Source organism: Betta splendens, chromosome 16 (genome assembly GCF_900634795.4).
Source record: "Betta splendens chromosome 16, fBetSpl5.4, whole genome shotgun sequence".
NCBI lineage: Eukaryota > Metazoa > Chordata > Actinopteri > Anabantiformes > Osphronemidae > Betta > Betta splendens.
Genome location: NC_040896.2, coordinates 1,579,951 through 1,594,139, shown reverse-complemented (window position 1 = coordinate 1,594,139; position 14,189 = coordinate 1,579,951). Strand labels below are relative to the sequence as shown.

The 14,189-nt window shown below is 44.0% G+C and overlaps 1 protein-coding gene across 5 annotated transcripts in view; it reads left to right on the top strand.

Moving 5' to 3' along the window:
• The window catches only part of LOC114842808 (vascular endothelial growth factor A-A-like), a 103,110-nt gene that overhangs the window by 1,361 nt on the left and 87,560 nt on the right, over positions 1-14,189 (top strand). The window contains exons 1-7 of one of the 5 annotated variants that reach the window (XM_029128703.3): positions 137-695; positions 1,382-1,421; positions 2,367-2,563; positions 2,809-2,885; positions 2,964-2,993; positions 3,607-4,071; positions 4,772-6,875. In XM_029128703.3, the coding sequence (XP_028984536.1) occupies positions 630-695; positions 1,382-1,421; positions 2,367-2,563; positions 2,809-2,885; positions 2,964-2,993; positions 3,607-3,628 (432 nt within the window). In that variant the 5' untranslated portion in view covers positions 137-629 and the 3' untranslated portion in view covers positions 3,629-4,071; positions 4,772-6,875. Of the gene's footprint in view, positions 1-136; positions 696-1,381; positions 1,422-2,366; positions 2,564-2,808; positions 2,886-2,963; positions 2,998-3,606; positions 4,072-4,771; positions 6,876-14,189 lie in introns of those variants that run through there. The other 4 variants (XM_041067743.2, XM_029128705.3, XM_029128706.3 and 1 more) reach the window with 4 other exon arrangements.

The following is a 14,189-nucleotide window of genomic DNA, read 5'->3' as shown; positions in this document are numbered from 1 at the left end:
CTGTGCAGCTGTCGTACTCATATGGTGCCCTGGTGGTCAGAGGCTGTGGGACGCCAGGAGGCGGAGCTGAAAGGTAGAGCCCCGCCCACGTCCATGCGTAGACGTTCAGTCCTACCCACGTCGATGACCTCCGCCTTCCCGCGACCCGCAGCCATTACTGTCACGCGCAGCCTTGCGCGAATATCCTCTGTGATGCTTTAAACCGTAACGCAACAAAAACCGGACACTTATAAAAACACAAGGGGTTCACAGAAGAACGCAAACAATCCCTCAACGCCACACGGTAGTTCACAGCGTCACGCTACTCTATCAATGGGAACTGGGACGGACCCCAGAGAAAGTTGGTGACCCGGTCTACGCTGAAATTCATTCATATCCCAGGATTGCTGTGTTCTGACAAGGATTCTAGCGCCTTTGTTTGCTTTCTAAGTTCAAGGTTTTCTGCGTAGCTCTGCGGCGACACGCAGGGACGGTTCCGGAAAAAGTGCATGGAAGGCATGCATTGACTTTTTTTTCTCGATTGTCAAGATCTGCCATGGATTTTTAAAATTCTGCTTTTTATTTTTTTCACCGTGTCCTGTTGCTGTTTGCTCGTCGACTGTGAAACTACAAAGTGCGGTTGTCCAACCATGAACTTTGTTGTCAGTTTGCTTCGCATCCTTGTGGCGGCGGCTCTGCGCTTCTCCGTGGTGAAGGTGAGCGCGTCGCTTTGTGCTGATGCTGCCGGTCCTGTCTGGGCCTTTCAGCCTGAGAGGAGACGAAGCACGAGCCGCGCAGCGCGTTTACTCTTCTGCCATCAAACTGGAGAAACTATGAGCTGCTTACACTGCTCGTCGTTGAGACGCACGAAGCGTGCTGTGCTTAGTTCTAACAGCCCAGCACTCGTTTCATGTGTAGTTACAGCTGTGTCAGCTCTTGTTTCTCGCCAGGTTACTTTCTTGTCAGTATATTACCTGGTGCCCCCCTCGTTCCCACGGACTCGCCCGTTTTCTCACGCAATATCTTCAGCAGTTACAGCAGCCCAACGGTGTCGAGCCTTTCAAAATAAAAGCAAACGGCTAGAAATAGGCGCTGATAGTTTGTGTCATTTTTTTGGAATAACCTTACTGAAAATAAAATTTGATCAGCATACTTTCAATGTAAAAGCAGTCGTTTTATTAAAGGTGCAGCTTTACAGTAGATGTGACTGGAGACTTGTATGTCTCCAGTCATGAGTCAGTACAAAACCCGACCATCAGAAGCTTCTGGTGCGGGTGTTTGCAGACACACTGATCCACATCTAGTCGCCTCTGGTTAATAATGGAGATGATTAATGTGTTACATAGTCCTGACGTTGAAAGAAGCAGTGCTAAACATCTGTTGTGTTGTGCATCTCCTGCAGACTGCCAGCATTAAGGGACTGGACAAGAGTAAATCTCAGGGTAAGTGCAACATGTTAATAATAGTTCGCAGACTGTACATGAGTTGGACATTTGCATTGATGGTGCCTAAGACTGTTTTATCACCAGCTTGATCTAACAAAGAATGATGTAAGATGTGCTGATTAGGAGCTAGATTTGGGTGTATGGACCTTCCTCCAGTGTCTTAGATCAGACCCACCAAGGAGTCTGTGCTTTTTGACCTGTTTTATATCTGCTGACCAAGATCCCTTTGAGGTGCGTGTAAACTGTGGCCTGTCTTTTGTGTAAAGGTGTCACACTAACCTCAGTCAGTCACATGCTCTTACATGAGTAATGATGTTTCTGCACTTTCATGGCTATGGCAAAGGTCTTGTGATAATGACATTTCAAATGAATTTCTCAAGGATGCATCTATGTGCCATCTGTAAATCTGATTGTGGCACTCAGCCCATAGTATTAGGGAGAGGCAGCCTCGCAGGGGTGGGCTTCCAGGGTTACATATCACAGATGAAGCTGGTGCCACAAAACCTGACATCCCAGCTGCTCTGACAAACCTGGGGCCATGAGGTAACCAGGGGTCACTGGTAAACCAGATCAAGTGTATGGTGGGTCGGATTATTCTGGGCTTTATGGGGAGTGGAACTGTAGAAATGATACGAAGCAGCATGACTCAAATCCTCATAATGTTTAAGCTCAGTGCTCTATTCACACAAGAAGTATAGTTGCTGTCTTTTTAGTCACATACACCCTGAACTCCCTTGATTTCTACACGTGGACTCATTTTAGTACAAAATGAACCCAGATCTATTTTCTGCTATTTGCATTCAGCCCTTTAAAAGGATATTTCCTAACATTAATTCATGCTTTAATGTGTTGTGAGGGCCTCCAGCATTACATGAAACTGTTCACCTGTCACCACAGCAATGAAGATGGTGATGAAGACATTTTCACGGTCTTGTCTTTTAGTCATACCTTTCAACATCGTCTTCAGCAAGAGTGTGTGTCAGCCCAGAGAGGTCCTGGTGGACATCTTCCAGGAGTATCCAGAGGACACTGAGCATGCCTATATCCCCTCCTGTGTGGTACTCAGCAGGTGTGGAGGCTGCTGCAGTGACGAAGCAATGGAGTGTGTACCCACAGAATCTCGCAATGTCACGTTGCAGGTAAGCTGCGTCAAAACGGTTCTTTGTGTTGAAGTGAGAATAAAATAATTACACCTAACTGGACAATAAAGCATTATCTGTCATCTGTCATGGTGGTGTGGACATGGACTCCACTCCGTTAAGTAAAGCAGTGGTTCATGAAACATGACGGTAGCTCTCTCTGGTTCCTGTGTCAACTAGGCCTCAGCACTTATGGCTCAAAGTCATGTCGTATTAAACTGGACCGTTGTGTCCTTATCTTCAAGGTAATGCGGCTAAGACCAATGGTGTCTCAACATACCATTCAGTTAAGTTTCACAGAGCATCGAAGGTGTTATTGCAGGTAGGAGACATTCTTTCACACAATGCTGACTGTGACAAAAGGAAAGATTTAACTGCCCTCAATGTTCTTGAATTTCAGACCAAAGCCAGGTGTTCAAGTGAAGAAATAGTAAGTATGTGTTCTTTTCTGCTCTTTGACTGTGTGCTTGTCTGACTAACTGACTCATGGACAGTCTTCTGGTCAGGGCTGAGGCCTGCTGGCCCTCTCAGGTCTGGTTAATGTGGACTGGCTACAGAGCACCTGCTGCTGTCTGCCCTTCGGTTGCACAAGCCTGACTACTCCCTGGTCTAATTATAGCAGAAGGCGTCGTGGTGTTCGCCTCTTTTTTTAAGTTGTGTAAAAAGAAAATGGCTCAAACGTTGCATTGAGCAGTGTAGTTGCCTGCATCTTGGCATTCTTTGTGGTAGTAGGGGTTAGTCTGAGGTTTAAATGGTGGGGGTCAGCTATCAACAGACTGTGTTGCCACCCTTCTATTCATCCAGGTGTGGGTTCCTCTTTGTGTCGGTGGTAAAAGCTGTGGGGCCAGAGTCAATGTGGGCCAGTTGTACGCCTTGATGCCTCCATGAGGGGGGCAGCTACATTAATGGCTGTCTGCTGCTGTTTTCTTGGTTGTTTGAGATTATATACAATAGCCCAGAAAAACACAAGCACTGATACTGATGGTGTTCATTTTAGCCTTGACAGAAACACTGATATGTTATTTTTCTGGATTGTTTTCAAGCCACATGCCTACGACGAGGTGATATGCAATTGATCCTGCTGCTTGGATGTATCTGTTACACTTCATTATTGTCTCATTGTCCTTGTTGTGTCTGTTCTGTGAGCTTCTGTCTTATAGGCTGAGCAGGGTTTACATATGCTGTAATAAGCATATTGTCCAAATCAGCTTCAAGCTAAAATATGTACTGTTTTCATCAGTTTGCACATGTTTTTGTGGAATAGGATGAATCAGACTGCTGAGCCAGACATTTGCTTGGACCATTTGTCTTTGGTTTGTCTATGTCTGCTCCGTAGCTCAGATGTCTCTGTTTTTCCACCTTTGCTTCTCTTGTAGTAACTGTACACCTTGCTCACAGAGGGCAAAGCGCTTGTTTGTGCAGGACCTTCTCACCTGTAAATGTTTCTGCAAATTCAATCATTTAGAATGCAGGTCCAGGGAACTTGAGTTAAACGAAAGAACTTGCAGGTTTGTTTATCATGCACACAAAAGAAACTGGAATTTTATTTCAAACACCTGTTTCCATCCAGTGTGGCTCAAATCCTGATAAAGCAGAAACAAGATACTTTGCTGAGGATACGACTGCACTGCCAAAACATGTAAAACACACAATTAAAAAAAGATAAAACACATCCCAGCCCACTTGCTGGTATTATTTGAATTGAAGATGAATTGTCTCTTAGAAGCTGAAAAATTTGACAGCTATAGTAGTTGGATATTTAAACTCTCTTCATCCACTTATGAAGATTATTAAAGATCTGAAACAGGTGAATGGAATCTATGGCCTTAAAAAGTTTTTTAAGGCCATAGATAGACATTTTGGTATTTGAATGTGTATGAATTAAAAATACAGTTTAAAGGTTTAGGGATAGCTCCATAGGATTTGTTTTGGTTTGGTTGATAGGTCAGTTTGGTCAGTAGTCCTTGGTGAACAAATGTCTTTATACAGTGGAGATAGTAGGTTTCTGTGTCATTTGTTACTGTGTGTAATATTAGGGAGTGGTTTAATATGGGAATAAAATATAACTTTCAGTACTTGTATATCATTCGTGTTTATTGAGAAGTTCCAAGAGGATGTTTTTCATTATTTCTCCATGAAGCAATTATGTATCAGAAGACGTCGCCGTAGCAAATCAATGTAACTAGATTTCCATCTTGTTCTTCACAGATGTGATAAAAAGAGATGAGACCAGCATGACACAGCACTTTGAAACCTGATGATGCATTCCCTGCAACGACACAATGAACTGAAGCAACATTCAGAATGAAGGTCTCCGTTTTGTCTGCTTGTATATGTGCTTGATGCTGCTACATGAATACCAGACAATGGCTGCAGCTGGGAGTTATTCACCATCACTGGACTGCAGCCTGAACTTTGTGCACAAGTCCCAATGCTTTAAATCAAACGTGATGTCACTGGAGGTTTGACTTCAGCTACTTCCAATACACATTCAGTGGTTGACTGAGTGGTACATGCTCTGGCATTGGATGTTTCTTAGAAAGTGCCAAACCACCCACTGTGGCCCAGAGCCTTGTGTCAAACATGTAGAAGGTGTACCATGGTGTGAAGACGTCCACATTGCTGCTCGTCTGCGGGGTTTGCTGAGTTAAACAATTAATACAGGCTGTCCCCACCAGCTCAGACCACCTTTGCCTCAGATAATTCAGTGTGGCCACCTATAGTTCCTAAGTCAGTTTAGTGTGTGGCGTTCCTCTATGTGGAGAGTCTGATCTCAGGTTTGATGTGCACCTCACTATAAAATATCGTAAGTTTCAGTGAACTGAGCATCCACAACCAAGCAATTTATTGTCACTACATTTTAGTTCTACAATCCTTTCTGTGAATATGACCCATAGCTGTAATGAGAACATATTGTTAGGGCATTGTTTCAGGGGAAAACATACTTGATCTACACTCAGACATTCCCTGTTTAAACCTGTATCGTGCTCAGCCTGTTGAGCGATGGGTGAGAATGATGGATCCATGCGGCTTTGGCTTTTAAGTTACTGCAGCGTGAGTCCAGCTGAGGCCTTTTGCCTGCAAGTGGAAAAACTACACTGTTTGTTCATGTTTTGACTCCAGATATTTAATTGTTGTTTATTTTGTTGAAATTTCCCAAGTTAGAACAAAGCAAAGAAATGTATTTATTAAATTGTTGCCATTTGGAAAGGCACTTTGAAGAAATGCAGTGGAGATGACCGGTGAAGGGGAAGTAGGAAGTTCAATAGAGGTTGTTGTGTTTACCACACCAGCTGATGTTTTAGGTTACAGCTAAGATGCTGGATCACAGATATTTGTGCTATATAATTAATAACTTGCACTATAAAACAAGCCTGAACTTTCATTGTCAATGTTTTTTAAAAGACAGGTGAAACAAACAATCAAAATCATGGTTGCACGGTTCCTCTAAAGTCAGCACAAAAGCAGCTTGCGTTCTGCTTGTGTCTGGATCTGTGGCCTTCAGGGCTCATTGGTTCACATATGGCTGTCATCCTACACTAAACTACAGAATCAACGAACCGTTTCTGTTCCACCGGTTCAGGGCTTATGTCATTCATTGTAGACACCAAGTCAACCCATTGCACCGAAGTCCACTTAGTGGACCAATGGTTCTCCATAGTGAGTCTTATGGGATATTATGTATAAAGGGCAGAATGCACTGAATGAGGCCAGGTGGCTGCATACTTGCTGCAGAAAGCATTTCCCCTTTGGCTTTTTTTTAGCCTTTTTTGTGTTTTCATCCCTGTCATGTGAAGTCTATGACTAGCCTGGCAGAGATTCTAAAGGACAAATTTTCATCTGTTGGTCAACTAGCCAACCAAGAATGAACGTGCTGCACAGAGAAGCACCAACAAAGTGAAATCAGTGGTTTCCATGTTAGTAGATCTAACTCCTGCCCCCTAACGGGTGTGAGCTGTGTGCTGGGCTCTGCTCAGTGAAAACTCAACATGGACCATTCAAAGGCCCCTTTAAAGCTTCTGTTTTTATGAATGTGTTTTTAATACCCAGGACTAAAACTCATGTTTCCTACCTGCAAGTGTCAGCTACACCTGTGGTTCTGGGCTCATCCCTCCTTCTGTGTTCTCTGTCAGTCACATTAAAGTGAAGTCATTTACTGTGCCTGTTGTCGCCATGTTCTTTGTATATTTATAATATATTTATTGATACTCTAAAATATTAAGCCATTTATTGTTTTTAGTGTAGCTATTTAAATGTATTTATTTGAGAAAGTGTATGTTTGTTTCTATTAAAAGTTTTTTTTGAAAAACTATATTCTCTACAGTATGTGAAAATGATTGCAGCAGACGCTTGGTCCTGGGAGGTCACCAGCAGGCATGAGCTCCGATCGTCGGCTGAAACGTGCTTATGCAGTAACCACAATGATGAACAGAACGTTACAGAATGTAACAACCGGAACTTGAAATTATTTTTAAAATATCAATGTTCAGTAGACAGGTGTTTCTTTTTTTCTGCCTAGTTTTTCTCCCACTATCCACTGCCAGGGTTGGATGACTGCTGATCTTCATCTCTCCTCCGTTTGCAATACCATCTTACCAAATTCTCCAAAATCCTAAATGAAATACAAAATGAAGCTTTGCTGCTTTTCATTTCACCTTTTGGAGCAAAAGCAATCACTTTGACTCCAAAAACAAACTTTGCCCTCAGACGTCACTCACAAGCTCTCAAACAAGAAATTGTGCCTCAGTGCACTGTTTTTGGTCTGGGTCAGACTAGAGACTCTTCTCTGTCCTCATCTACCCTTGGCTTGCATCTACAGATATGTCTAGGCAGCTTCTTTCATGGCCTGAAGGAGGTGAGCATAGATATGAGGTTCCACCACCATGCAGAAAGATGCTAGAAAACCTCATGTCATTTGTAAACCAGTCATGGTGGACAGCTTTCATTTCTTAGTGGATCTATTGCTCCACAACTCAAAAACTGATTCAGACCCTTTTCTTAATCTGTTGAAAAAATCTGATTGATTTAAGTTGAATATTGACACATAGTGTTTTCAGCTTGGTAATTGTTCAATGAGCTCAAGTTGTGGTGACTAAGTGAATAATTTTGAATACCATTGTTTTCTAACTGAGCACACGGTGTAGGAGTAGAAATGTAGGAAAAAAAGTTAACCAGATTTGATTCATGAGTCAAAGCAGGTTTATAGTTCATAAAAATGGGTGTGCTGGTGGTTATACTGCACACCCTGGTTATAGTGTTTTAGAAAACAAGAAAAAATGTAACTGACTCATGAGACTGACTAACTCTGGTGTGGCTTTACCTAAAGGAGAAAAGTGTCTCCACACTGCCATTCTGCATCACGTTTTTTTCCCCACAGTGCAACAATTGTCCTTTATTTTCATCCTGTCCAGCAGTTCAACAAGGAGCATATATTAGGCTGAATGCGGTATTGTGATGGACAGTTTTGAGAGTATATATAAGTATATAAGAAATATATATACTTGATTAATGGTTTATTTTTCCTTTTTATTTAGTCCACGTGTGATGTTGCTGTGCTGGATGAGTTTGTGCATTGGGGTATGTATGTGTGTGCTCTTCTAGCAAGTGCTTTACACACTATTTTCAAATCTACATTTATTAGTGAAATTGATCTGTAACTTGAGGTAAGCGTAGGGTCTTTCACTGGTTAGGGGAGTCTCCGGTTCCCTGGGGACTAATGAAGGCTGAATTCATATTTGTCGGTAATGAAGGCTGTTGTTTAACTTTAACTACCATTTTGTAAAAGCTGGGTGGCAGCATGGACCAGAACTCCTTGTAAAATTCAGTTGGGAATCCATCTGGCCCTGGAGATTTTTTATTTGGCATCTCTTGCAGAGCTTCATGCAGTTCTGCCAAAGACAACAATGAGTTTAGAGTTGTGGTTTGTTCTTCCTTTAACTTTAAGTTTTTTTGTTTTTTTTAAGTTCTAGTTTATTCAGAAACACCTCTGAGGCTGAGGTGGATGGATCTATTTGGGATGCATATAACTCTTGGTAAATGTTTTTAAAGGTATCATTTATTTCAAGATTTCAATTCAAAATTCAAGATTCAAAATCCCAGAGGGAAATTATTTTGCCTTCTTTGATCACTGTCACAGATGGGGGTAAACACAAGAAGGACGGGAGATTAAAAACAGACTGCTAACACATCTACACACACTCACTGTTAGGGAATTTGTTAGTTCCCTTTGTAAATCTTAAATAAAGCAGACACAATCAGTTGAGACCTTCTTCGGGATTTTACTTGCAAGGAGTGAGCAGTTTACAGCAAAGGCAACTTCTGGGATGGCATTCTGGGAAGTGCATAGTCACACAGAACGTGGGAAATATTTTCTGCACAAAGCATTAGGCTCATCAGATAAGGATGTTACACAACTGTACTCTCTATTTCTTGCAGAGAAAAAGGAGAAAACTTCAAGGCCATAGCACAGTTAACGAGGTTTCAGCAAAATATGTTTCTATGATTAAATGCAGTATATTTCCAACACTCACATCAAGTCTAATTACTATTGTGTAATTACATCTAATTAGTAGGTAAAGTTTTAGTATACATGTTAGTGCATGGATTAAAATCAATTCTTACAGAGGGAGGAGGAATTGTACAGGCTGATGGCACCGCTGAAGGTTCTCCTCTGTAAGGCCAGCACACTGTGTAGGGGGTGGAGGTGTTGTCTAGGATAGAGAGGAGTTTGACCAGCATCCTCCTCTCAGCTACAGCATGTAGGGGGTCCAGCTCCACCCCCAGAACAGAACCAGCCCTCCTGATCACTTTGTCCAGTCTGTTACTGTCTGCTACATTCATGCTGCTGCCCAACAGACCACAGCCTAAAACACTGGACCCACAGACTCATAACATCCTCAGCATGGAGCTGCAGACGTTAAAGGACCTTAGCCTCCTCAGACAGGACATTCTGCTCTGAGCCTTCTTGTACACAGCTGAGGAGTTCTTTTTCCAGTCCAGTTTATTGTCCACTCCCAGGGATTTGTACTCGATCACCGCCTCCACCTCTTCATTTTTAATAGAGAGAGGGTGACAGTACTCACAGATTTCCTAAAGTCTATCAACAGCTCCTTGATTTTATTGATGTTCAGTTGGAGGTGGTTTGGTCCATACCAGTCCACAAAGCTGTTCACCATTCCCTGGTACTCTGTCACATCAATTCTGCAGGCGGATGTACTGGGGGCGGTTGGTGAGGTAGTCCATGATCCATGAGATCAGGGAGGGTTCCACCTGGATGTCCTTCAGTTTCTCTCCCAGCCTCCATGATGTGAGAGGTCAAAGCTACGGGTCTGTAGTCGTTGAAGACTCTGGGACGTGGCTTCTTATTCACTGGCACGATGCATGACTTTTTCCACCCAAGAGGAACTCTCTCCAGCTCCAGGTCAAGATTTGTTGGAGGACACCACATAGCTGCAGGGCACACACTTTCAGCACCCTTGGGCTGATTGGATTGGGCTGGACTAGCCAGTAATGGTCCTCATGCCCCTCCCCACTTCCCTGGTGTTGTTGTTCTGAGGTCTGTGTTCCAGTTTCCTCCTGTAAGCCTCCTTCCCATCCCTAATTTTGACTGACAGCGCTCTCTGGACACTCCTAGCTGCCTTCCTGTCTCCTGACCTGAATGATTTCTCCTTTTTATTCAGGATGACTTTAAAGTCACAAGTGACCCATTGTTGTCAGGAAAGCAGCGAAAACTTTATCAGGTACATGGGTATACATGAAGAAATGTATACAATCTGTGATGCAGTCTGTTAGTCCATCAATGTCCTCCCCGTGAGTTTCACAGAGTGCCTCCCAATCAGTGTATCGCTCTGCAGGGCGACACGGTCCTCATCTGTCACCTTTTAACGGTTTTAATGGTGGCAGGCTGCCTTTGGACCTGAGGTGTGTATTGTGGCAGCAGATGAATCAAATTGTGATCTGACATTCCCAGAGGGGGGTGCAAACAACGAAGAGGATAATGTGTGCAAACTCTCTGGGAAAATAATATGGATGGAGGCCCAGCAGTTCGATGTCAGGGCTGCAGTTCTGCTCTTTGACCGTCACATGTCCAGGATGGCACCAGGTCTCAGTGAAACACATCAAACTGCATTCAGCAAAGATTTTCTCCTCTCTCACTAGAGCTGTCAGTTCGTCCATTTTATTATCCAGTGACATCATGTTGGCCATAATTAGCAAAAGGAGACACGACTTGAATCTTCTCACCTTCTCTTTGCGCAACTCCTTTCTTCAGTCTTTATTCTTGTGTTTCTCCTTATCTCTTCAAGGAAGCTTGACATGTCTGGCCTAGTCACATATTTTGCAGCCGAACTTATTGTGATCAGCTGATCTCGGGTGTAAACAAAGTTCACGCATCAGCTTTACGCATGAGGGAAAGTATAAATCCAAGCGAAAAAACGGGCCAAAAAACTCTCTCCAACAACATGATCAGAGAGGCTGCATCTTAAATACTAAGGCTAATTAAAGCAAATCACTCGCAGTAGGTATAAAGTAAGAAAAAATATAGAAAAGACAACACGGTATGACAGCGATCAAAGCGTGCTGCAACAGGGCTCGCGCATGCGCAACTGATCCCCCCATTTCATGGGGATCATGTGATGTGATGTGATGTTCCCTTTCTTAATAATTATTGAATGGATGGTTTGTCTTTCCTTATTTTTTAATTGGTTGGCTTGAAATTTACCACATTTGTTAGCATGGTCAAAGTTCTCCCAGCGTAACTGATGTATCTGAAACTAAGTTTTGCAAGCAATTATATTATTAATTTCATTTTTAGATTACTTAGATCTTTTAGGACATCATTGGTTGGTGAGGCATCATATTTAATCTCTAGAGATTTTATTTTTTGCTCTAATTCTAATTCAAGTAGCATGTCCTTTTTTTCTTGTGTGATGAATATGAAATTATTCTACAGCGCATAACTGCCTTCCCAGAACACAGGGTGAGGTTCCTGGTGTATCGTTGATTTCTATAAAGGTTGCCCATTCTGTCCTCACATAACTGATGAAGTCTTGATCATTGAGTAATGATGTATTAAACCTCCAATTCCTGGTTGATGGCATAACTGTCTTAATCAAAGAAATGGACATTGGTGCATGATCACTGATTGTGATGGGGTGAAATATTTACTAAAATATAATCCTCAAAGAGATTCTGGCAAACTGTTCGGCGCCTCAGGAGGGGGAAGCAGTTCTTTACCAACTCTGTTTTCAGTGGAGGTGGGGAGCTGTTGACCTCAACTGGGGATGTTATTGGACAGTGGAAGGAGTACTTTGAGGATCTCCTCAACCCCTTCGACATGCCTTCTGCTGAGGAAGCAGAGGCAGGGGACTCAGAGGCGGACTCGCCCATCACCCAGGCTGAGGTCACTGAGGTAGTAAGTAAGCTCCTCGGTGGCAGAGCAGCGGGGGTGGATGAGATCTGTCCTGAGTACCTCAAGTCTCTGGATGTTGTGGGGCTGTCTTGGGTGACACGCCTCTGCAACATCGCGTGGACGAGGGGGACAGTTCCTCTAGACTGGACAACCGGGGTGGTTGTCCCGCTTCACAAAAAGGGGGACAGGAGAGAGTGTTCCAACTATAGGGGATCACACTTCTCAGCCTCCCTGGGGAAGTCTATGCCAGGGTACTGGAGAGGTGAATTCGGCCGATAGTCGAACCTCGGATACAGGAGGAACAATGTGGTTTTCGGCCTGGTCGTGGAACACTGGACCAGCTTTATACCCTCAGCAGGGTGCTTGAGGGTTTGTGGGAGTTTGCCCAACCAGTCTACATGTGCTTTGTGGATCTGGAGAAGGCATTCGACCGCGTCCCTCGTGACATCCTGTGGGGGGTGCTCCGGCAGTATGGAGTCCAGGGCTCTTTGCTAAGGGCTGTTCGGTCTCTGTACAACCGGAGCAGGAGCTTGGTTCGCATTGCCAGCAATGAGTCAGACCTGTTCCCGGTGCATGTTGGACTTCGGCAGGGCTGCCCTTTGTCACCGGTTCTGTTCATTATTTTTATGGACAGAATTTCTAGGCGCAGCCAGGGGCCGGAGGGGGTCTGGTTTGGGGACCACAGGATAGCATCTCTGCTTTTTGCAGATAATGTTGTCCTGTTGGCTTCATCAGGCCAGGACCTCCAGCGTGCGCGAGTATGAAGCGGCTGGGATGAGAATCAGTTTCTCCAAATCTGAGGCCATGGTTCTCGACCGAAAAAAGGTGGTTTGCTTTCTCCAGGTTGGAGGAGAGTTTCTGCCCCAGGTGGAGGAGTTTAAGTATCTTGGGGTCTTGTTCACAAGTGAGGGAAGGAAGGAGCGTGAGTTTGACAAACGGACCGGTGCGGCGACTGCAGTAATGCGGTCGGTGTATCGGTCCGACGTGGTGAAGAGGGAGCTGAGCCAAAAGGCAAAGCTCTCAATTTACCGGTCAATCTACGTTCCTACCCTCACCTATGGTCATGAGCTTTGGGTCATGACCGAAAGGGCAAGGTCACGGATACAAGCGGCTGAAATGAGCTTCCTCCGCAGGGTGGCTGGGCACTCCCTTAGAGATAAGGTGAGGAGCTCTGTCACTTGGAGCTTGGAGTAGAGTCGCTGCTACTCCACATCGAGAGGAGCCAGTTGAGATGGCTCGGGCATCTGGTTCGGATGCCTCCTGGACGCCTCCCTGGGGAGGTGTTCCGGGCATGTCCCACTGGTAGGAGGCCCAGAGGAAGACCCAGGACTCGCTGGAGAGACTACGTCTCTCGGCTGGCCTGGGAACGTCTTGGGGTCCCACCGGAAGAGTTGGAGGAAGTGTCCAGGGAGAGGGAAGTCTGGAACTCTCTGCTCAGACTGCTGCCCCCGCGACCCGGCCCTGGATAAGTGGATGAAAATGGATGGATGGATGGATCTAGACAGTGCTTTCTGTCATTTGGAAGAAGTTGCTGCTGAATGTTTTTTCTAATGATAATTTTATTAGTAAAGTAGTTCATAAAGTCATTGCTGCTGACATTTAAGGGGATAGTAGACTCAATACAGCTTTGACTCTTTGTCAGCCTGGCTACAGTGCTGAAAAGAAACCTGGGGTTGTTTTTGTTTTTTGTTTTTAGGGAGGAATAATATGTTTTTCTAGCAGCACAAAGTGCTTTTTTATATTTCATTAGACTGTCCTTCCATGCAATGCAGTTTACATTTATTTTGTTGGAACACCACTGTCTTTCTAGTTGTCTGGTCCTTTGCTTTAGGCTGCGGATCACTGAGTTATACCATGGAGCTAACCTCCTCTGATTCACTGTCTTTTTCTTCAGAGGAGCCACTGTGTCTAACATTGTACGTAGAGAAGCTGCAGCATCATCTACAAGACAGTCAACCTGTTCATAAGGATTAAGGTGACTGTTCTCTGTGTATCTACAACACATTGAGGCAAAAGATGATGGAATCATCCGCTTAAATCTGGCAACAGTGTTGTCAGATAAACATCTGCTATAGTAACATTTCTTTTCAGCTATTGTAGGGTCAATTGTGCTAAATTCAAAAGTTAATAAGAAATGGTCAGATAACAGAGGGTTTTGGGGAAGAACTATTAAATTATCAGTTTCAACCGCATATGTCAGGACAAGATCGAGGGTGT